The sequence below is a fragment of the Neocloeon triangulifer genome, unplaced genomic scaffold (assembly GCF_031216515.1).
Source record: "Neocloeon triangulifer isolate White Clay Creek 2 clone unplaced genomic scaffold, ASM3121651v1 ptg000014l, whole genome shotgun sequence".
Taxonomy (NCBI): Eukaryota; Metazoa; Arthropoda; class Insecta; order Ephemeroptera; family Baetidae; genus Neocloeon; species Neocloeon triangulifer.
The window spans coordinates 4,994,418-5,016,092 of record NW_026775556.1 but is presented as its reverse complement, the minus strand read 5'-3'; the positions used below and the strand labels follow the sequence as shown (position 1 = coordinate 5,016,092).

The 21,675-nt window shown below is 36.9% G+C and overlaps 1 protein-coding gene across 2 annotated transcripts in view; it reads left to right on the top strand.

The window, feature by feature from the left end:
- The window catches only part of LOC132201630 (ankyrin repeat domain-containing protein 50-like), a 32,972-nt gene extending 11,534 nt beyond the window's left edge, over window positions 1-21,438 (top strand). The window contains exons 2-15 of one of the 2 annotated variants that reach the window (XM_059627935.1): window positions 11,479-11,784; window positions 13,050-13,471; window positions 13,966-14,380; window positions 14,981-15,433; window positions 15,682-15,914; window positions 15,974-16,093; window positions 16,247-16,359; window positions 16,416-16,642; window positions 16,700-16,794; window positions 17,129-17,318; window positions 17,379-17,573; window positions 17,872-18,339; window positions 18,529-18,799; window positions 19,008-21,438. In XM_059627935.1, the coding sequence (XP_059483918.1) occupies window positions 11,542-11,784; window positions 13,050-13,471; window positions 13,966-14,380; window positions 14,981-15,433; window positions 15,682-15,914; window positions 15,974-16,093; window positions 16,247-16,359; window positions 16,416-16,642; window positions 16,700-16,794; window positions 17,129-17,318; window positions 17,379-17,573; window positions 17,872-18,339; window positions 18,529-18,799; window positions 19,008-19,762 (4,200 nt within the window). In that variant the 5' untranslated portion in view covers window positions 11,479-11,541 and the 3' untranslated portion in view covers window positions 19,763-21,438. Of the gene's footprint in view, window positions 1-11,478; window positions 11,785-13,049; window positions 13,472-13,965; window positions 14,381-14,980; window positions 15,434-15,681; window positions 15,915-15,967; window positions 16,094-16,246; window positions 16,360-16,415; window positions 16,643-16,699; window positions 16,795-17,128; window positions 17,319-17,378; window positions 17,574-17,871; window positions 18,340-18,528; window positions 18,800-19,007 lie in introns of both variants that reach the window. The other variant, XM_059627934.1, reaches the window with a different exon arrangement.
- Window positions 21,439-21,675: the final 237 nt, after the last annotated feature.

Sequence of the window (21,675 nt, the reverse complement as noted above, 5' to 3'; positions counted from 1 at the left end):
GCCGCTGGAGATAAAAGTTTGGAGAGAAAAGTTAGTTCTTCTCTAAGCGCACCGAGAAAATTCCACGGTTTATTTGCAACGTTCCTCGGGCTATAGAATTTTTTATCAGAGGCACCGTCAAAGAAAAGTTTGTGGGTGCAATTTGAAAAGTTTCGACGGTAATTGACGAGGTGGCCGGCGTCAGGGAAGGAAAAATAAAGTGCAATGCAAGTTTTGGGAATTGTCTGTAAAGACGATGAATATATATAATATAGACGCAACCACTTCACAGTAAAACTTTCTATACAATTTTATTTGTTTTTACAAACGGCAAATTAAAGAAACTTTTATTTACAAGAAAATTTATAATATAAATAGCATTATTTCAATCCTATAAAAGAAGAATGAACGAAATAATTTTCAATAAATTTATTTTGCAATCAAATTGTCTTTGAAAAGTATTTTTATTGCTCTAAATTTTCAATTATAAGAAAATATAATATCTGTTCAAGATTAATGTTTAATAAATCGAAGTGCACTAAGAAATATATAGTTTTCTCATAGTAAACGTGAGTTAATGATTTGTAGTTACGCAGTTAGCTGAGAAACCTTATTATATTTATTTAGATTTATTATTTAGTTTCAAATCATGTTTATTAATGTATCACCGGGCATTCTCTGCCCAAATACATCATCCATACATTCAATATTATAAATTACATTGATTACAAGTTATTTATGTGTGTCAACTGAAAAGAATGCAAGTAACTTAGTTAAATTTAAATGAGTAAAATTAGTATTAAAAATTGCTCTTAAATGCCTAATATTTGTTAAAAACAAAATAATTAAAATAAGTTTAAGAATAATATTAATGATAAAAATAATTTAAAAAATGTAATTTTTTAAGATTTTTAGTTTTAAATCCGCTTTCAACTAGTTTTTATTTTGTTACCAAAAATTATTTTCTGCTAAAAAAATATACATTAAAATTGCTGTATTCCCAACAAAGTTAAAAATTTAAAACAATAAAAGAAAACGAGAGTAAACCAGCCGCAGCGAATTTCCATTAAAACATAAATTTTCCCGGTGGTCAAGGCGAGCGTGGCCGGGGTAAGCAAATTAAGTGGTTGGTGCTCCGTAGTTGGCTGGGGCGATATATTTCACGCTGTCAACTTGAATGGGCAACTATTGAAGAAGACGAGGTGGGCGGGAGTCTCTGGTTGCGTTCCGCGGTCAACCGAGCGCCAGTCCTTTTATCTGTACATTCTGGTGTAAGCAAGGGCCCATGTATATATACACGAAAGCTTCTTTGGGCCAACTGCACAAAAATTAATTTGACCTCCAGAGCTGTAGCGCTCGGATCGATACGCGCCGAGCAGAAATACAATTCGTCACTTTCCTTGCTCCGCGCGCGCCGTGCATGATGATAGTATGTATGTACATGTAGAGAGAGAACCACCCCGTTAAATAATGCAAAAATGTGTGATACATTCCGGCGGCGGCACTGCTGGCCCTGCCCTGTTATGGTCGTATTGATTGCGGTTGTGTTTCACATCGGCCGTCGCTGCGTAATTTGCATTTCTTGTTAAAGCGGCAAGCAAAAGAGCTGCTACCGTCGATCCGTTAAAGGGCCACGTTGAAATAAACTAAAGTTTGATAAACTCAAGTAGTAGATGCTGGTGCCAGTTTAATTTTTGGACAAACGCATATTTTTTAATGAGCATTATAAAAATTTTATTTTGGGCTTAAAATATCTCAGCAATTTAAACTTCTTAAAAATGCTACATACGGATGGCCCGGTTTAGGAACAACGACAAATTTAAGAATTTAAAATTATAGAACGAAATCTTGCCATTTATCAACTATTAGATATTTTAAAGAAGAAACCGAAGGAATCCAAGAAATTTTATTTTAAAATTAATGTAGGGCACGAGGAGGTTAAATTAATTAAATATTTGATTGCTTGTTAAATATAAAATAAAAAAAATCTTTAAACACAAAACCTTTTCTTTATATTATTGACTTAAAATTAGCTCAGTGAAATTCTTACAAAGATAAAGCTCATTGAACGTGATTTTCTGATTTTGTTTTGGAATTTTTGTTCTTGTAGTTCAAAAAATAGGAAGCTTAATTATTATTATTATGAAGCTGAGCCCTGAAAAGATAATTAGGCTAAAAATTTCATAACAAAGGGCTAAAAATAATATATATAGCATAAAATTAGTCTTTCTCACAAAAAGAAAATTTCAAGAAAATGCTAAATAAACTTGCTTGCAAAAAGAAGAAATACCCACAAATTAATAGTACCATTAAATCGTTCAATTCCCAATAAATGTTATACCTTTCGAGCCCATTTGAATATATTTTGCGCAGCGTCGGTAGCCGTTCGACCTTTGAGAAGTGAACATTACAATTAGCACTGTAAAAGCGCCTTCCCTTTTTATGGCCACTGCTCGCTCGTCGTCCTTCCCATTCGTTTGATTAGCGCCGTGCCAGCGATTGTACGTATATCCCAACGTATACATTCAGCTTCTGCACGCAGACACCTAAAGCACAAAAGCTGCGAGCACTTGGTGCCCAAATTGCGAGTGCAAACACCAGATTTGCGGGCAACCACAATAATACACTCGCGCGAAAGCCGCGGCACAAATCACGTGCGCAGCCCTCTCAATATTTGCACCGCTCTGTTAATTTATTTATTTATTTGCTTGTCCGGCGGTGGCTTTCTTCTCTCTCTCATTGAAATCAAAGGACAAGAATGTCAAATAAGCGAAGCGAAAGGTCAATGCGGTCGGTGATATCACTAAATGTCTAATTTCCACCGCTGCGGTATGGAACTAAACGCGGGTCGAGCGGCAATCTCAGATCTCTCACAAATGTGTCGTGTAAGTGGGCAATTAAAGTTAATTCCCATCTGTCGCCTGTGCATACGGGCGCCGTACCAACATTTTCACTGAAAAACGTACATTTTTTGTTAAGGCAACTGGCTGTTGACATAATCAGTTATGCAAAAAATGCGTGTTAGGTATGGTGGCTTATTTTTTACACAAAGCAGATGGGTTTTGATAGCAAAATTATCAAGCATGTGAAACAAGGATTTTTTTAAAGGAAGTTGCGCTTGATTTTGGATTCTCTATTCTTAAAAAAACCTTATTAATAATTTAAGATTACAATCAATTAAAAAAAAACAATCATAAAAATAATTATAAATAAAAGATTTTAATAAATATTACTTTAGTTATTTAACATTATCATATAAAATTACAATATAAATAAGTAATTTTAAAATTATCTCTAGAATCATTTTAACACTGATTTTATTTCTAAAAATTTAATTATAAATTCATTTGGAAAGAAAATATTTACAAAAAATTGTAAAAAATATTAAAAATATGTATCTTTTTTATAATGAGGCACTCTCACATTTTAAGTTGATTTTCAACAGAACAATTATTGTCGATTGTTCTGCAACGTGTGTGCATCTGTGAAATTGTTTTAAAGCCCTGTGGGCACAACAAATTTCCATGCACGGCAGCATCTAGGTCAAGAATGTGCCAGAAGATAGAGAGAAACAATCCCCGAAGAACGAGCGTTGCAGAGTCTCTCATTCAAAATTCAAATGCACACAGATGCTGTTTGCAGCCCTCCTTACATAATGAGACAGAAATCACAAATGCATTCCGTCGCAGTGTGTGTCAGTGTTTTACAAATGAAAGGCAATCAATAGAGCTATGCGGGGCCATGTGGAGCAGCCCGACCCCGTCTGGGTCTCGCCCGCCCCGGACCGATTGTCCTCTCGGACGTTGCGATTGTTTCTGGCGACGGTGGTGCGAGAGGTCGAGGTTTCTGCAAATGGGGCTCGTTTGGAAGTTTGGCACAGCATCATGTGTGTAGAGCGAGAGAGAAGCGAGTTAGATAAGGAGAGCGAGTCGGTGCGCGGCTAGGAAATCAATACCAAGAGGCGAGCCCCCTCGCATCCTTTTCGCCAGCTGGCCCGGCGTGTCCCGCTGCAGCACCACTACTTTTTACAACCCGAGGATTTCGACTAATTGCTGCGAGCTGAGGGATATTTAATTGGCTGCGGCTCCACAACTGATGTGGTCACCAACTTGGGGTGCACCGACGCAGCTTCAACGGCGTTCAAAAACGGTGCGCAGATGAAAGAAGTAGCAGGTCGGAGAACAGTTTGTTTAACAATTTCTAGATGTTTTCTTTTTAAATCTAAATTAAATTTGGAAAAAAAAACGAGATTCATAAAAAAATTCACATGAAATAAAATCTCAATAAATTTTTTGATCTAAAAATTTGAATAATCATCGTACGAAACCTTTATTATTATTTTTTCTTTAAACTGTGTAATTTTTGAGGAATAAGTCAAATCTTGACGGCCAAGAATATTAAATGTCAAGAATCAATGCTTGATGTTGACCCTTTGTATTGATTAAGAGAAATAAACATAATTTTCAGTAAGTGCTCCATATTATAAATTTTAAAGTCCACTTCCCTAAATTAATAATTTTTGTCAATACAAAAAACTTTGTGAAAAAGCAAGGAAAATCCATTTTCGGAAAACCAAACGGTTTGAAAACGAATTTAATAATAAAATATTTGAACCAAAAAAAATCATTTAAAAATATTGATTTTAGATTAAAAAAACGTGCTGAATTTAGAGTAAAAAACTCTCCCACTAAAGAAGTTGGTTTATAAATAATATAATTTTTATTAGAAAATTGATAAACAGATTGAATTCTCTTCAAAAGATTTTTAATAATTATACTTAGTTAAAATCTGCGTTTCAAAAAATATTAAAGGAATAAAAAAAGAAACATTTAATTTAAACATAAAAAAACAATACTTTATCGAGGATGTCCAAAATCTCAAATTCCTAAAACGAATATAAAAGTAGGGATTTTGGATTCTGATGTAAAATCAAGCTTCCGTGGAAAGAGAATCATCCTGTTTCCTCTCTTTAATTATTTAACTCGTATTTAAATTTTGTCATTGGTAAGCAAAATTCTCTCAAAAAAATTAAACCATTCAAATTTATGTAATTATTTCAGATTTATAACTGAAATTTAATGTATTAAAAAAAATTTATTTCATCTTTTTTTACTTATTCTGTTTCATTTTGTGGAAATAATAATCAAAAATTTTTAAAAATAAACCCAACAAGAACCGATTAAGAGGTAAAAAAGCCACAAAAGAATCTATTTGAGCGACGCAGGAGACAGGATGGATTCATTTTTTGTATATCGTCGCGAGCAATCCTTGCGGCTACGTCTTGATATTCGCAGGAAAACATCTCAATCGTGAATTCCATGTGTTGCCCCTCAGTGCGCAAATCCTTTTGATCCGTTCCGAGAAATAAGAAGAATCGCTATTGCAGTCATGCGTCTCATTGTCAGCGAAATCCCTCCGGTCCTAGATGAACTCGCAAGATTGATTTTCTCGGCTGTTGCATGACACGAATATTAATTTGATAGATTGCAACGGGCGGCGGCTCTGCAACATGCGCATGTAAAATTTTCACAGCGCCTCTCTGATACATTATGTATTATTGCTCCACAACTAGGGCCTCTATCGCCGAGATGAGCTCACCACGTTAAATATAAATTTATAGACCATTTGTGCATCTCCATTATGAAAAAAGCGGATATTAAATGGCTCTATTAATAAGATTGTTCTTTGCTTTGCTGCTGAAAAAGCTTTGGTTCGTTTTGATCGGCTATTGTTTGGACTGCTCAGATTGCCAGCCAGCTGCAATATTATTTGTCGCTCTAGATAGGATTCATGATGCATTTTAGTAAGAACAAATGAACAAGCATCCTGTGCGATAAATAAAATGAGGCATTGAGTTCCGTTTTCGATAACAAACAAATTGACCCAGAAGGATCAAGGTTTAATAATTAATTAAAATCTAACTTTGGAAAAGAAATTTAAAAGTCATTAAATACAAATAATTAATATATTTAATTTATATTGCATTTATGTTGTTAATTTTTAATTTGATTAGAAATGTAATTATACTTGTTTTATTATTATTTTTTGGATGAATTTTTTATTCATAACGGGGACTATTAAATAATCGTTTAATCAAAAGTAATTATTTAATTTAGTAACTACAGACTTGTTGAATTAAACTGATTAGGCTAAGCAATAAAATTAGCTGTTTCAAGGTTGGCATCTCTCGTTATGTGAATCTATATTCGTCTGTATTATTTATAATAATTCTTAACAATTTATAAATAATTTTTTTAAAACACTTAAATTTAAACTCTAATAACGTAAATTTAAAAAACCATTGCAATTAAGTTCCATGAGATTCTGTATCAAACTGCGGGTTTATTCAAGATTTTGATAAAAATTATTATTATTTTTTTTTTTTTTGCTTATGGCACCCGTGAGCTTATTAGGCTATTGGGTCGGTCTCTTGCCGAAGTCGAGCACCCTTAGCACATTTGTGCTTCCCAACCAACCTGACCCTTGTTCGGGGGCTTTCTAGCAGATTTGGTGGTGCTCGCATGGGCCCCCCACCCCCCTTGAGACCTTGCCCCTTGCCCTGGCCTTGCCACGAAGGACTTGAAATGAAACGCAGGCATTCGCCACACAAGCTGAGTTCTTCCAGCTTGTGGCTCGGAGGAAACGTGGCAAACCTCCGAGTGCGAGTCGGTACAGCCATACCTCCCAAATTCCCGACGTGTCGGCCGAAATGTTATCAATGATTCGCATACCAGAGACTATTTGTTTCCACAAAGAGCCTCAGGCTGAGCATTGATCCCATGACGGCCAAGGAACACACTGATTAGAATGCAAGCATTCTAACCACTGGGCCACCAGGCTTGGTATAAAAATTATGCTTTTACAAAATTGAAAGAGGAAAAAATTTCATCAGAAATTAAAGAGACTACATTGTTTTTTTTTGTATTATAATAGTGTAAAAATTCCCCAACATTTTTTGTAAATTAAGTACTCTTTGATTGTATCCTTTATCAAGAAAATATAATTTCAATTCGTCAATTTTTTGCAAAAGGAAATTTTTATTAGGGCAAAGAGTTTTGATAATTATAGCAACGGATAAACAAGTGCTAAAGTTGCTGTTGCTGCAAAGTCAGCAGGTTGTTAAAGCATATTTTGTTTGTGTACTCTCCTCTTTTTTTCCAGTATATATTTATGCAATTAGACTTGCAGCTTTGAACTTTTATACATTATTTATTTATTTTTGAGCCAAACGATTCAGATTTTTTTTATTCCTGAAAGGAAATCTGGCGCTTTTGATTAAAGAGCAATCGGGCGTGTGATTCTCGACGGCACTTTGCGCGCGGCCTCGGTGGCGCCGCGACCTCCTCTTATCACCCCTCATTGCATTCTTCCGAGCCAGTTATTGCGGTAATTTTCCGCGACAGTACGGCTTTGAGCATCTGCATGCATCTCGGTCGGGTAATCAGGCTCTGTTGGAAAACGGCTCGTTATTACGCCAGTCTGCAATCAGAGTGCGCCAAGTGAGATGCACACCTTCCGCAATTATCTCGACGCCGTCTTGCTTTGCAGAAGAGGGTGAACTAACTCGGCGGGTTATTGGTCGCCTTCACCTCTCATTTGAATAATAAAGCTTTAAACTTCAATTAATTTAAATAAAAATAGTGTAGTTTCATTGTCAAAGTTAGGTGGTTATTAATTTTGAAATTTCCTTTGAACTTTAATTTTTCAAGAGATGAAATAAATATTTTGCAATTTTCAGATTGTTTCAGAAGTATTAATTTCAAATTTTAGCCGTACATAGATCCGTTTGTTTGACAATTTTCATAATAATTCAAACTGGCATTCATTTATTATTTTGCAAGCATTTTTTTCAACCAAAACATTTTAATAAAAAATAAATATTTTTTTTATTTAATTAAAACTTAAAATTCCTTAGAATTTTCAGTAAAATCCTGAAAAATGCAAACTTCTGCGCATGTAGGCGAAAAACTAATGGCACACCTCTTGCTGTTTCCTGCGCTCCTGGCACCAGTCAGAGCAAGAGAAGCTCTTACTGCCCCTTTTCTTGCTTCAATCTAGCTTGGCTTGCTTGCTCGCTGTCTGCTCGTTCTTGCTTGGAAATCTCGCTCACTTCACAACCGAGTATTCAGATGAGCAGACAAAGACAAAAAATATTTTACACAACATTTATCAAAGATTTTCGAAAATAAATATATTCAAACTCTTAATTTTAATCTAAATTGGAAGTAAAAATAAACGAATAATGATTAAGTAAATCAAGTCGTTGAAAATTTCGCGAGGATATTTTAACTAATTGTGTTTATTAAAACTGTCGAAAACTGTTTATTTTGATGAGCTTTGCTGGTTCTGTTTTAATATAAAACTGAACTGAAGGAATTAATGAACGATTTGATAATAATTTCAGAAACTTACTTTTCACCAACAAAAAAAAAAGACCCTAGTGTTTGTAATTCTTGGCTTGATCTTGCGAAGCTCTCAAGCAAGCAGCTGAAAAGAGCAAGAAAAGGGGCAAGCTGCTTCTTAAGCTCGGAACGGTATCAGGAGCGCAGAAATCACTAGGACGTGAGTTGTCAATTTTTGCAGAGAAGGATTTTTTAATTTTTTTTTTTTACATAAAGTCGGGCACCGACAGAACATTATTTTTATGTTAAAATGAGAATTAGGTTTAGAACTAACACATGCATTTATAATTACGAAAATTTATTTTATTATGCCATTAATTTCAAATAAAGTTAAATTTTGAATTATAGTTTATTATGTACATCTCTATTACCTATTATCTAACTTCTTTTAGGAGTTCTAGGTTCTAACTAAAAAAATAAACGTTTTTTTGAAGTGAATTTTGTTAAGTTTGAATGAAATTTAACTGAGAAGATTTGTTTAAAAAATTAAAGCCCTTTGCAACTACTCCACAGAAATCAATATTTTTTTGTTTTTAAAATTTACAATCAGTTTTCAATTAACTTCAGCATGAACTATTCAAACAGACACTCAATGAGAAAATCATAAAAAACTAAACAATTCATGAATCGGAACTTTTTCTGATGAAAAAACAAGGCGCAATAACGACGATATTGTCTCCATTTTATAAACCGAGCCGAAAGTTGAGAAGTTAGTTGACGGGTTGAGGCGATAAATAAATTCCCTCACGTGCCCCAGAGCAAACAAATTAATGCCCAATAAATTGCATCGGTGGTTCCCGTAGAGTCTGGTTACAAACTAAACAAACTCAAAAAGGCGTCTCCGAAAAAATAATTTGCTCGAGCTTTAATTTTGTCCCCGCCGATGCTACATGATACGCAATCAATAAAAAGCCGCCGGATTGGATTTCACCCTCAGGAGAGAGTCTGTCTGTCTCTACCCTCGCAGCAAAAGCTGCAGCGTCAGGAATAAAAAAAGAGACGCGCACATGTGTGAGACGCTTTTTTTGCAATAAAAGTGGTGCTGGTGTTTGTGCAGATGCGATGAACGGGCAATTAGTCGCTGGGTGGTGTTTGCGCGCGGCGGCCGCGATTGATTGGCGAATGATTTGCTTGCACAAGCCATTGACCCTCGGCGGAACATAAAAGAGGCAAAGGGAAACAAACGGCTCGCCAACAAAAGCACCATCCGCAGTCGCTCTTTCACCGCGAACAACCCTTGCTACACCGAAAAACCGTTCCGCTCAATTTCACACGATCGAGGTCAGCTTCCTCATTGCTGATGTTCTTCGCCTTTGGTCAGTTTAACATGTTGTGTTGAATAATGAGAGTCCTTATTTGATTTTTCTTACCATTTTTTTGTCCACTTGGCTTTTATCTTTTATTTATTTTGCTTTAATATCTCCAAAAAACTTTACGTTGCTATTTAATAATTAATTTTAAACATTTTAAAGTTTAATGATAAATAATATAGATAACATTTTCAGATCACTGTAAAATCTTTTAGTTTCAAGAAATGTTTATTGGGTTCGAAATGAAGGCAACTTTGCCTCATTCAAATAAACTCATCCAAATAAATGACAACAAACAAAATTTTAAAAACAAGAAAGAATAAAATGCTATTACTGCAAAAAAAAATTGCTTTTTCATTATTGCTTTAAAAGATTAAAATTATTTCATTTAAACACAGATTTGAAGGCAATGCATTCCAGAGTCTATAGAATTGCACTCGAAACGTAAAAGGCACCAATATTATTTGTTGTTTTCTCTGCACATTTCCGTGATCAATCACTTTTATTAAACTTACAATCGAGTAACGAAGACGATTTTTTTAAATCAAGAATAAGGAGCGACAAAAACAGGTCAATCTTTTTACTGCCACCTATTTCCACATCTGCCCATTTTTCAACTCAAAAAATTTTGGGAATCGCACAGGTTTGAATTTCGTTCCAGAAATTATTTAAAAAAAAATGCAATATTTATTTTGCCAACATCAGCGGTAAAAAGTCATTGGCCACGCTGCACGAGTGAGCGTCATACGAGCTTTCATGCAGGGGGATTGTCCGAAGCTCCTGTTTATTTTTTTTAGCTAGGTGAAATGTATCAGGTTAATTTTTGTAATTTTATACTGCCAGCACGGCAAGCATAACGTATAGTACAAAAACAGTACCGAGGAAAAAAACAGCATTAGTCATTTCCCGCCACGGAGGCGAAAATCCCACGACAGCTTGATAAAATATTTTTTTCAAGAAACAAAAGTAAAAAGGAAGGAAATACGACGTTTAATTGCGACAATAAGTTAGAAATCGGGTTCAGTTAGTGGCCGAACGAGCAATTATATAAATCTTTGTGGAACGCAATTGAGGCCGTTCAGCTCTAATTTATCGCGATAAAAACAAAGACAATGGGCGAAACTATCGCGTTTCAATTTATTAGTCAAGCCGTTCTCTTCATCAGATAGAAACAATAACGAATGACAAAAAAGAAGAACAAGGAGAGAAGCTTATCTCTGGAAAGCTTTAATAACAAATAAAAACTCGTCTCTGCGTTATAAATGGGTCGCCGCATTTTGCCAGAAAACTTTTCAATTCTTTTATCCTCTCACAACAAGGTGACAAATATTAACAAAGTGAAAATTAAACTTGAAAACTAAAATGATATTAGGTATAAACTTTGCAGAATCTGCATTTATTTTAAAATTATAATTAAGATTTAAGAAATAGAGCAAATATAAATAAAGAAGAAGAAAAGAAATGAAATGACTAGAAATTTTGCGTTCAACATCCAGAATGTATACAGACAGCGAGTGATAGAAAAATCACACTTTTGTTGTGATAATTTTTTGACACATTTAGTGTTTTCAACACTGATAACTGTTTTGATATAATTTTTTCACACAAAACGTGGGACCCCGTTTAATCTGGCCGCGTTCTCGGAAGCGAGGCGCGAAATGACATCAGATATCAACCGGTCCTTCTTCTTCTTTTTAAAAGTTTTTCCTTTTGTTTTGGCATTGTTCTGCCTGCTGTGTCGGCCCACTTCTCTTTTTGACGCTGGTTGGTGTTTGTTTTTGTTGCAGAAATGATTGTCGAGTGCAAGCAGGGCCTCGGCGGCTCCGCTGACGACTAGCACCGGACAGAGGATGGCCGAGTCGCTTCTGCACGGCAAACGCTTCTACTGCCGAGAATGGGCCTTCATGAAGTTGTCGCACTGCCTCGAGCAGCGCCACGCGTCCAAGGCCGGCGGCGCCCTCATTCTGGGCGGCGCCGGCTGCGGAAAAACGGCCCTCTGCAGCGAACTCGTCTGGCCCTCGGTCCACACCGGACAGGGTGGCTATCGGCAAAGGTCGCTCCACCGCAGACTCCTCGCCTACCACTTCTGCCAGGTCAGTCTCAAAGATTTATACTAATTAAAATTTTATTGCATAATATATAATTTAGTAATATTTTTTATAATCATTAATTATATTAAAATTCATAAAATAATAATTTACCAAGTTCAATTATTTTAGTTACAAATCGTGTTTATTAATGTATCACCGGGCATTCTCTGCCCAAATACATCATGCATCCATAAATTCAATATTATAAATTTCATATTTTACTAAATATTTACAATTGAAAAATATGTTATTTCTTAACTTGTTTTTTTTTTTCATTCAAAAAATACTCTAATATAATTTTTCAGAATATATTTCAAGTATTTCAAGTATTTTAATTTTTTTTTTTTAGCCGTTTTGAACGGTCCTTAAAGAAAATTGCAGATTTTTTTAACTCACTGAACAGAGTTCCTTAATGTAATGTTTGCGAGTGTTTTAAATTTGATATTTTGCCTGTTGAATTTATTGCTATATTCTCTGAAATGCCCTGTCTGTAAGGTTGATCTGGAGAAGATGAGAGGATATCATTCAAATAATGTAATTATGTTTAATAAATACAGGCAATTTTTTGATAAAGCATCTGTGAAAGATAGAGATGTTGAAAATGAGATGTTATTTTCAAAAAATTGTCCAGAAATATTCAGTGTTTAAAAATGTATATAGTAAAAGCGTGATACAAGACGTTATAAAAATAATTTCATTACATAATTGAGCTGAAAATTCTCTACAAATAAGAATATTTTCTACTTATTAGCAAAAAAAAAAAATAATAATAATAATAATGCTGTTTATATAATCATTTTATTTTTAAGTTTCCATCAAACGCTTAAGAAATTTTCGAACTTTGGCTGATAGTAAACCATTGTGTAATTTTAATTCATCTAAACATCTTTCCAATTTCAGCAACTGCACAAAAAAAATTTGACAAGTGATACAAGTCTCAATACCTAAAAACGGGATATTATTGGCGATTTAATTCTCAATCTGAAATCATTATTAGGACAATTAGGGTAGCTTTGATTGAGTTTGATAGTTGAAATGTCGAGAAATTTAACCTCTTATGACAGTTTTCTAAAATATGTTTTTGTTTAAAAATCTGTTAAAATTGAAAAAAATTAAATTGTAAATCAACTGAATCACTCCAAATAAATTTGCAAAATAAAATTATTGTCCGTAAAAATTTACACTGAACTTATGGGCTTGGTTTTCGTTAAAATAAATTAGATTAAAAACTAATTTATGGAAATAAATTTCAAATTTGAAATTTTTAGGCGCACGACGTGTCATCGCTGTCGCCGGCCGACTTCGTGCGGCACCTCGTGCAGCAGCTCAAAGTGTCCGAGTTGCTTTCGCCGCACTTTGAGGAGAAGCTGCGCGACCCTGACATCGCGAACGCCCTTCGACCCGAAGTGTGCGAGCGTGACCCTGACGAGGCGTTCAAGAAGGCGGTGCTGTTTCCCCTGCTGGAACTGGACCCTCCCAAGCAGTGCTGCTTCATCCTGGTCGACTCGATCGACGAGACCAATGTTTCCGGGCCCGGCGAGAAGTTGGAGCGCGGCGGCTCTTGCGGCAGCGCCGGCTCCTTTTCCATGGTGGCCGGACGCAGCAAGACGGTCGGCGAACTGCTCGCCAACCACCACCAACTGCTGCCCCAGTGGATTCTGCTCATCTGCACTGCCAGGAGATACAACAGGTATGAAATTATTATTTTTTATACAAAAAAAATTTGTCTGGACTTTTTTTGTCGAATGCATTTTTGGTTGAATATTTTTCGCTAAATTTATAGGGGGTGTTCATAATCTAACTTTCCAAATTAAAAAAAAAATTCATGTAGGAATTGTTGAAGTGATCAAAAATGTAATAAAAATATTAATTTTCCTAGTATAAAAAGTGATAAATAATATGAAACATATTTTAATACATAAAATCAACTGAAATTTCAAGTATTTTTTTTTTTTAATTTATGGTTATTTATCAAAATCTTTGTAAAAGAAAATAATTTGCAAACACTTCAGAATCTCACTTTCCGTAGGTAATTAATGTCTAACAAAATAAACAGAGCATCTCCGTTTTGAATTAATTTCGCTGGCACACTTCCTGCCCTGCCAATTTTGCACCTCCATCCTGCTGCGTCTGCTCAGACAAGATATTATAAACAATCGGCTAATTTTGGCGTTGTTCGCACAGGGGCATGGCGCGGATGTTCGCCGGCTTCCGGAAACTGTCCCTGGACGAGGTGCGCAAGGCGAACGTGGTCAAAGACGTGCAGCAGTACATTCTGGCGCGTCTCGACTCGGAGTCGGCGCTCAGGGCGCACATGGGCCGCGACGACACGGCCGAACTGCTCAACCAGCTGCACATCAAGAGCCACGGCTGCCTGCTGTACGCCGAGCGGATCCTGGACGCCGTCGCCGCCAACTCGATCGTGCTCAGGGAGATCAGGGAGATCCCGGGCACCCTGAACGGCCTCTACCTCTGGCTGTGCCAAAGGATCTTCACCAGGAAGCAATTTAGCCGCGTTCAACCCCTAATCAACGCCATTCTCGCCGCCAGGTCGCCCCTGAATGAGTCCGAACTCCTTGGATGCGTCAAAGCTTACCAAGTAAATTAAACTAAATAATTATTAAATTCAAATTTTTTAAACAACTTAGATTCCAACTCTATAAGTTATTTAAAAATTAAAAGTTCCAAAATTTTTTTGAATTTCATTATAAAAAAATGTGTTTAATAAATATTTGATTCATTGATTTAAAACAAATTAAATATTCAAGAAACTATTTTTTTCTTATTGTAATAATTCATGACATTTTTCTGACTCTTTTATAATTTTTTTTTAGCTATTTTTATTTTATTTCTATTTTTCTTTTTCAAATAATTAGATATCTTTTATTGTTGTTTTTGGTTTTCGTACAATTATGCGTTTGTCACAACGCGGTTCATAAACATTTTTAACCCGCATTTTATTCAAGAAAATAAATTACTCACTTGCAAATTTAATATTATACTGTTCTTCATGTTCTTGTATGTAATAGATTTTTTTTATTGTAATAAATATTTATATAATTAATCGTATCTTTTAAATTTTCCCTTAGAATTTCTTAAAGTTAAAAAAATTTCAACTGATTTTTCTATTTTGATTGTATTTTTTATTATTGATTTTTTTTCAAGTTGCAATGAAATACCAATTATTATTATTTTGCAGGATTCAATATCCCGAGAGGAATTTAGCAAAAGACTGAACGTGCTGAAGAGAGTGTTGGTGGAGCGAAACGGCCGGTATCTGTTGTTCCACCACAGCTTTGCCGAGTGGCTGGTCGACGTGAAGCACTGCACCCAGAAGTACCTGTGCAAGACGGTTGAGGGACACGCGCTGATCGCCAAGAGTCTTTCCAACCGAGGCTCGGACACCACGGCCGAGGAGGTGCAGACCCTGGCGTCGCACCTCGTCCGGCTTGAGGGCATCCAGGACTCTAACAGACCCGAGCACACCACCGTCGACCGGCACACACTCGCCTTGTGGCTGGTCATGACTGACGTACCTGTGGAGGACTGTCTGCGCAGTACCGAATCTTCTCCGAAGGACCAGCGCGCCCTTCGGCTGTTGCTTGAGGCGGGCGCCAAACCACGGGTCAACGAAATTGATGACATTGTTCAGGTACTTAAAATTAAATTAAATTCTTAAAAACTTCATTAAGAAAATGTTAAATAAACGGCCCTTTTATCATCTAAAATTTGAAAAAATTAAACAGGTAAATTTAAAAAAAAGTTATGTAATTTTCTAAAAATTCACTTTTTCAAGGCGTTCTAAAAATTTTGCTACGTAGAAATCTAATGATCAAATCTCCTTAAACCCTCTTTATTGTTGAATTTTTGATGATTTCATTTATATTTTAAATTTTCTAGATTCCATCTGACGAGTGCAGCCCTGAGGGTAGCGATCTAGACCCGCTGGCAGACCTGCTGAGGGCGACGGCCTCAGGACTTGGACAAGACTGCGAAGGTGGTGGAGAAAGCTTGACTCTGAGTGGGTCCAACTCCGGAGGTTCCTTATTGCACGCTCTCTGCGCCGAGGGCAACTCTAGACTTGTGGCTCTCCTGCTAGCTAGGGGAGGTATTGACCTGGAGGCGCCGGACAGGTACTTTCCAAATAATTCCATGCAATCGTAAATCTCATTTGATCCAATTAAAGCAACAGAACTGGCCAAACTGCTCTGAACTTAGCCGCTCGACACGGGCACGCAGAAATAGTCACTTTGCTCCTTGAGGCGGGAGCTGAACCTGACCATGCTGATGTTGACGGCTGGACGGCCCTCAGGTAATTTAAAAATTTGTGTACTATGGTTATGACTTGTGTTTGTTTTGTTAAAAATAACTTAATTGAATGTAAAAATAAGGGTACTCAATAAAATGCACACTAATATACACAATCAAAAGTTTATTAATATAATATACAAAATAAATTTAACAGATCTGCTGCTTGGGGCGGTCACGTTACGACAGTGGAAATTCTGCTGAAAAGGGGCGCTGACGTTGAAAGGGCAGACGCAGAGGGTAGGACGGCACTAAGAGCGGCAGCTTGGGGTAAATTAAAATAAAAGTTATTTTAAAATAGGTAGATTAACATTTGTACTTTGTAGGTGGCCATGAGGAAATTGTGTTGCAACTCTTGAGAGCCGGCGCCAAAGTTGATGGCTGTGATGCTGAGGGCAGAACGCCCTTAATTGCCGCTGCCTATATGAGTCATGCTGAAATTGTCGAGCACCTCCTGGAATTCGGAGCTGACCCCGACCACGAAGACTCAGACGGACGAACTGCCCTCTCTGTTGCAGCTCTCTGTGTTCCGGCAAGTGAAGGATACACCAAAGTGAGTGAAAAAAACTAAAAACTAAATATCTTTTTGAATTTACCAATTAATTTGTAGGTTGCCAATATATTGCTTGAGAAAGGCGCTTCTGTAGACCACGAAGATAGAGATGGAATGACACCCTTATTGGTTGCAGCTTTTGAAGGTCACAAGTGAGTGAAAAAGTTTTTTTTCTCAATTTGACTGTTCTCTGGATTAGAAAATTTTCAATACACCTAAAATTATCAATTAAGACATCTAAATTTACAAAGAATAACAAAATATTGTGAAAAACTATTATCCTCATCTGAAGTTTAAAAAAAAGAAGCAATATTAATATTTAAATTGCATGTTTTTCTAAAAGGAAATTAGGGAAATTAGGGGAATTTGGGGAATATGTCAATATTGTCTTGAAAATATTTCTTTTATGTTCAAAAATTATATCTGCATAAATACAAAATTTCAATAAAGATTGAATTGAATAAAAAACCATCCTCATTTTTTTAGGGAAGTGTGTGAACTTCTTTTGGAATATGAAGCAGACCCTGAACACTCGGACAAAGGTGGGAGGACGCCTCTGTGGGCTGCTGCGTCCATGGGCCACTGTGGAGTGGTTGCCCTCTTGCTCTTCTGGGGCTGCAGCGTGGACAGCATTGACAATGAGGGCAGGACTGTTTTAAGTGTTGCCTCTGCACAGGTGAGAAATCAATAATTTATTTTTATGAGCAAAGTAATAAAAATAAATAATCTCATTCAGGGAAGTCCAAAGGTCGTCAGACTTTTGCTTGATCGTGGTTTGGACGAAATGCACAGAGATAATGCAGGGTGGACGCCCCTCCACTATGCAGCCTTCGAGGGACACATCAGTGTTTGCGAAGTGTTACTTGACGCCGGCACTAAACTCGACGAGACGGACAATGACGGCAAAACACCACTTATGCTTTCATCTCAAGTAAATATTTACAAATTTTTCTTTGATCTATTTTTTATTGCAAGACCCTTACAATTAGTTGACCTAAATTCAGTTGCTTTTACAAATCTTAAAACACTTGCTCTTCAAAAGGTGACGGTAGGTGAAAAAAAAAATAAGAGGTTTTTCTACTTTGATAAATTTATTATATTACAAATTGAAAGCGCTTAAAAACAGTTAAATTTGAAAACAAAATTTGAGGATAATTTTAAATAGGAAAAATTTTAGACCCACTACTGTGAAGGGGAATTTTTATCATCTCTTTGATTTTGTCTTCCAGGAGGGACACATCAGCGTTGTGAATTTAGTTTTGCAACGAGGAGCAAACGCCAACCATCGGGCGCACTGTGGCAAGACGGCTCTGCGTCTGGCTGCCGTTGAAGGTCACCGAGAGGTGGTCAGGTCGCTTGTCAAGGCCGGGGCTGACCCTAGCACCAAGGACGCAGACGGCAGGTCAACCTTGTATGTTTTGGCGCTGGAAAACCGAGTGTCTATGGCGCGTTGTCTGATTGCCGAGTCGGCTTCGTTCGGACCTCCAGCGCCTCCTCCGAGGGGAGGAATCCTCACCCCTACCTCGATGCCACTTCTGCTCGATCTGGAAGGTGCTGACAGTGAAGGCAGAACTCCTCTCCATGTGTCTGCCTGGCAAGGACACACAGACATGGCTGCTCTTTTGCTCGATGCTGGCGCCGACGTCAATGCCACTGACAGGGAGAAGAGGACAGCATTGCAGTCAGCAAGTTGGCAGGTGTGTATGAGCTTAATTAAATATCAATAAGCGTCAATAACAAATGTTTGAAAGTAAATATTATATAATAAAATCTTACTCAATAGAATCATTTCCTTAAATTTAAAATTTATCTTTTTTAAGTGTGATACTATTTTTTTTCAAATGAAGAAAAAGTGATGTGATTTAATTGGTAAATATTTTTTTCAGGGCCACTCTGCGATTGTAAGGCTGCTGATGAGCCGCAGCGCCAAAGTTGACCACACTTGCAGTCAAGGGGCCACCGCCCTTTGCATTGCTGCTCAAGAGGGTCACGTGGCCTGCGTCAAGGCGCTTCTGCAAGGTGGAGCGGATCCCCATCACTCGGACCGATGTGGGCGCACTGCTCTGCGGGTTGCGGCCAAATCTGGTCATGAGGAGATTGTCAGACTTCTCGAAGAGGCTGCCGCCACTGGAGCCATGCACCACAGATCCAAACATGGTCAGTTTTTCAAAGATATCAAACAACTCCAGAATCTAATCAGTTAACTACTTTATTTTGATGAAAAAAGTTTAAATACAGTAGTTTAAATTTTTATAATTATTTCATTTTAAAAACGGTAGATATAACAATCCTTTTAATATTTTTTTAACTGGAAACTGTTAAAACTTTGTTTTATAATCAGTTAATTAATTAAATTTCTTTACAGGTGGAAGTAGTAACACTTCGATGGCGTCAACAGTGGAGACAAAACCATCCTCCGCCGTTCTCATGCCTCCCTCTTACCGCTCCCACTCCCCGGTTGGAGGTCAGGACGTCAGTCCGGACAGCACGTCTGACCTGAAGAGGAGGTCCTACATCTCGGTGGGCAACCAGTCCTCAAGCAAGAGCAGTTCCAACTTCACGGGTTCCTCCACCAAGTCGGCCCACGGAATCACTCTGGTGCAGCAACCGCCGGCTCGGACGGACCTCTCCTTCACTCAGCAACTCCAAAGGGCCTCCAAGCACCGGCCTCTCAGTCAAGTTTTGTTGCTGTCGCCCCTCAGCGAGCCGCAGAGTCCGATTTACGCGTCGCCTCCGCAGTCGCCGCTCAGCGACTCTAGTTTAAGAAATAATTCACCGCCGCTGCCTGGCAGCAAAAACAACCACGAGAGACCTACGTTGGCCAACTCGACGGCCATCAACTCGCCTTTTCCGGACACCATGCCCGTGTCCCTGGCGCCCCTTTCCTTCACGCAAGACTCGCACATGAGGATCATCCTCGGCAACCGACCTCTGGACAACTCGGCCAAGGTCAAACGAAACGGCATCGTCACCAATCCCAATCTGAAGACCAACAGTGTGGCGGGGGGAATCAAGGTGGGCCTCAGAAACGGCTTTGAGGCGGCCAAAAAACAGGTGACGGCCAAGTGTCAGGCCACGCGCAGCAACGGTTTCCCCTGGAAGAAAGAAACACCGCTTTAAATCAATTTTAATTAAGTGTAAAATTTCGCGTTTTTATCTCTGGGTGTCGTCAAAAAAAAATTATACCTCTTGTTGTTTCGGAACTTAGAAATTCAATTTCTTTTGGGACTTCGAAATTTGCTAATAATTTTGATAGAAGTAAATGGTCATTATTTGAATCAGGGCCCAAACTATAAAGATTCTTTCATTTTGAGCATTATTTGATTGACTTGTTTGAACGATAGGTTTATTATTGTGCAAAAACGATTTTAACAGTGTTTATTTTGGATATTTTACTTGATTTTTTTTTCTCTTGACAAAAGAGCAATTTATTTATTTTATTCATGTCTGATGGATAAATTTAACATTGCTTCAAAATGAAAGAATGAATTTATCTTTGCCAATCTGCAAAAAAATCAGTTGTCCCAAAAGGAGTGCCCAAATTATTACTATGCGTGTTGAACCAAAGTATTGAATTACTGTGCCTCTTATTCACTCACCAGCCATCAGACACGTTCCAGCGCCATCACGTCATTGCCAAACTATAAGTATTCGTTAAGACTTGCAGATTGTAAATAATTGAGGTGTTAGAAGAAAGAAAATTGCGCATTTCGTCTCTGGATCGATTATAATTTCCCGTTTTTCTTGGTTTGGTCGGCACCACTGTACGGAGAATAATATTACCTAGACAAACAGATGTAAAATTTGTCTTGCAATAAACAAAGGAAATTAAATTTTAAGGCCTAGCTTAGGAAAAAATTGGGAGCCTAAGAATGCGTTGCGTACGTGCCCGTGTGATATTAATTGTCTTGTGGAGATTAACCTTGTATTCCTTTTTACAAATGTGACGTCAATTATGTTTTCTCTGAAATTCTATTGTTCTAATTTTTGAGTTTGAGAAAATTTTAAAAGAATTATTCAAGAGTGATTATTATTATTATTTTAATTATTTCCTAATTATTAATAGTGATACTCCTTCCACCCGTTTATGATATAAAATTGATAGAAAATATACTTTTCCCACGTGTAAGAAAATAACTGTGTATTGAGAATGCCTGTTTGTATAATGTGCAATAAGAGCCTAAGCAGAAACTCGAGAGCTATTATAATACCGTGCACAGGACGCGCACACTGTTCGAGGGTTTAGTTGTGATCTCATTAGTTTTCTTTTTTGTGCAAGGACATTTGATGATTTTTGCCGAGTTTTAATTAAGCAGTAATTATTGTATTCAACAAGAACCACCATGCTATTTGTAGTTGTACATTTCAGACCCTTTAGTCAACTCACTGCCTCCTTTTGCCATTGCATAAATAATTCATTCAAAATAGACGCATAATTAATTATATATATTATAAAGTTTTAAAATATAATTCGTCTCTGCATTTTTACTGCTAATTAATTGATTGAGCTACTATTTACAAACGCACTGTATCACGGAGCAGTTGATTAGTTCCCCGTCAGTGTATTATACCAAGAAACCAAAAAAAATAGACATTGAATTTTTCATTGTTCCATAATATTGATGCACCGGTATTTTCTTGTATTAATTAAATGAAGTATTACTTACGCCTTTGAAAGTAAATTATTAACCTAAAAAAAGTTACGCAACAGTACACATACACCTGAGGAATGATATATATTTATGTGAATGTAAAATTAGAGAATATTTAAAAATCAATAAAAATGAACCGAGAAAAATAAATCAAAAGTTTATTATTTCCTCCTTAACAGTTGGATTTTATTTTTGTGTATATTAAAATGAAATGAGTGTGTTTATTAAAACCTCATTTTTATATAAACACAAATAAAATCCAACTGTTTGAAACCGTTTTGAAATAGCGGCGGTACCATTATAAACTGACTATTTGACCACCTACATGGGCTACATGCCTATAAATTAATTTAATTTTATATTCATTATTTGATGTTTGAC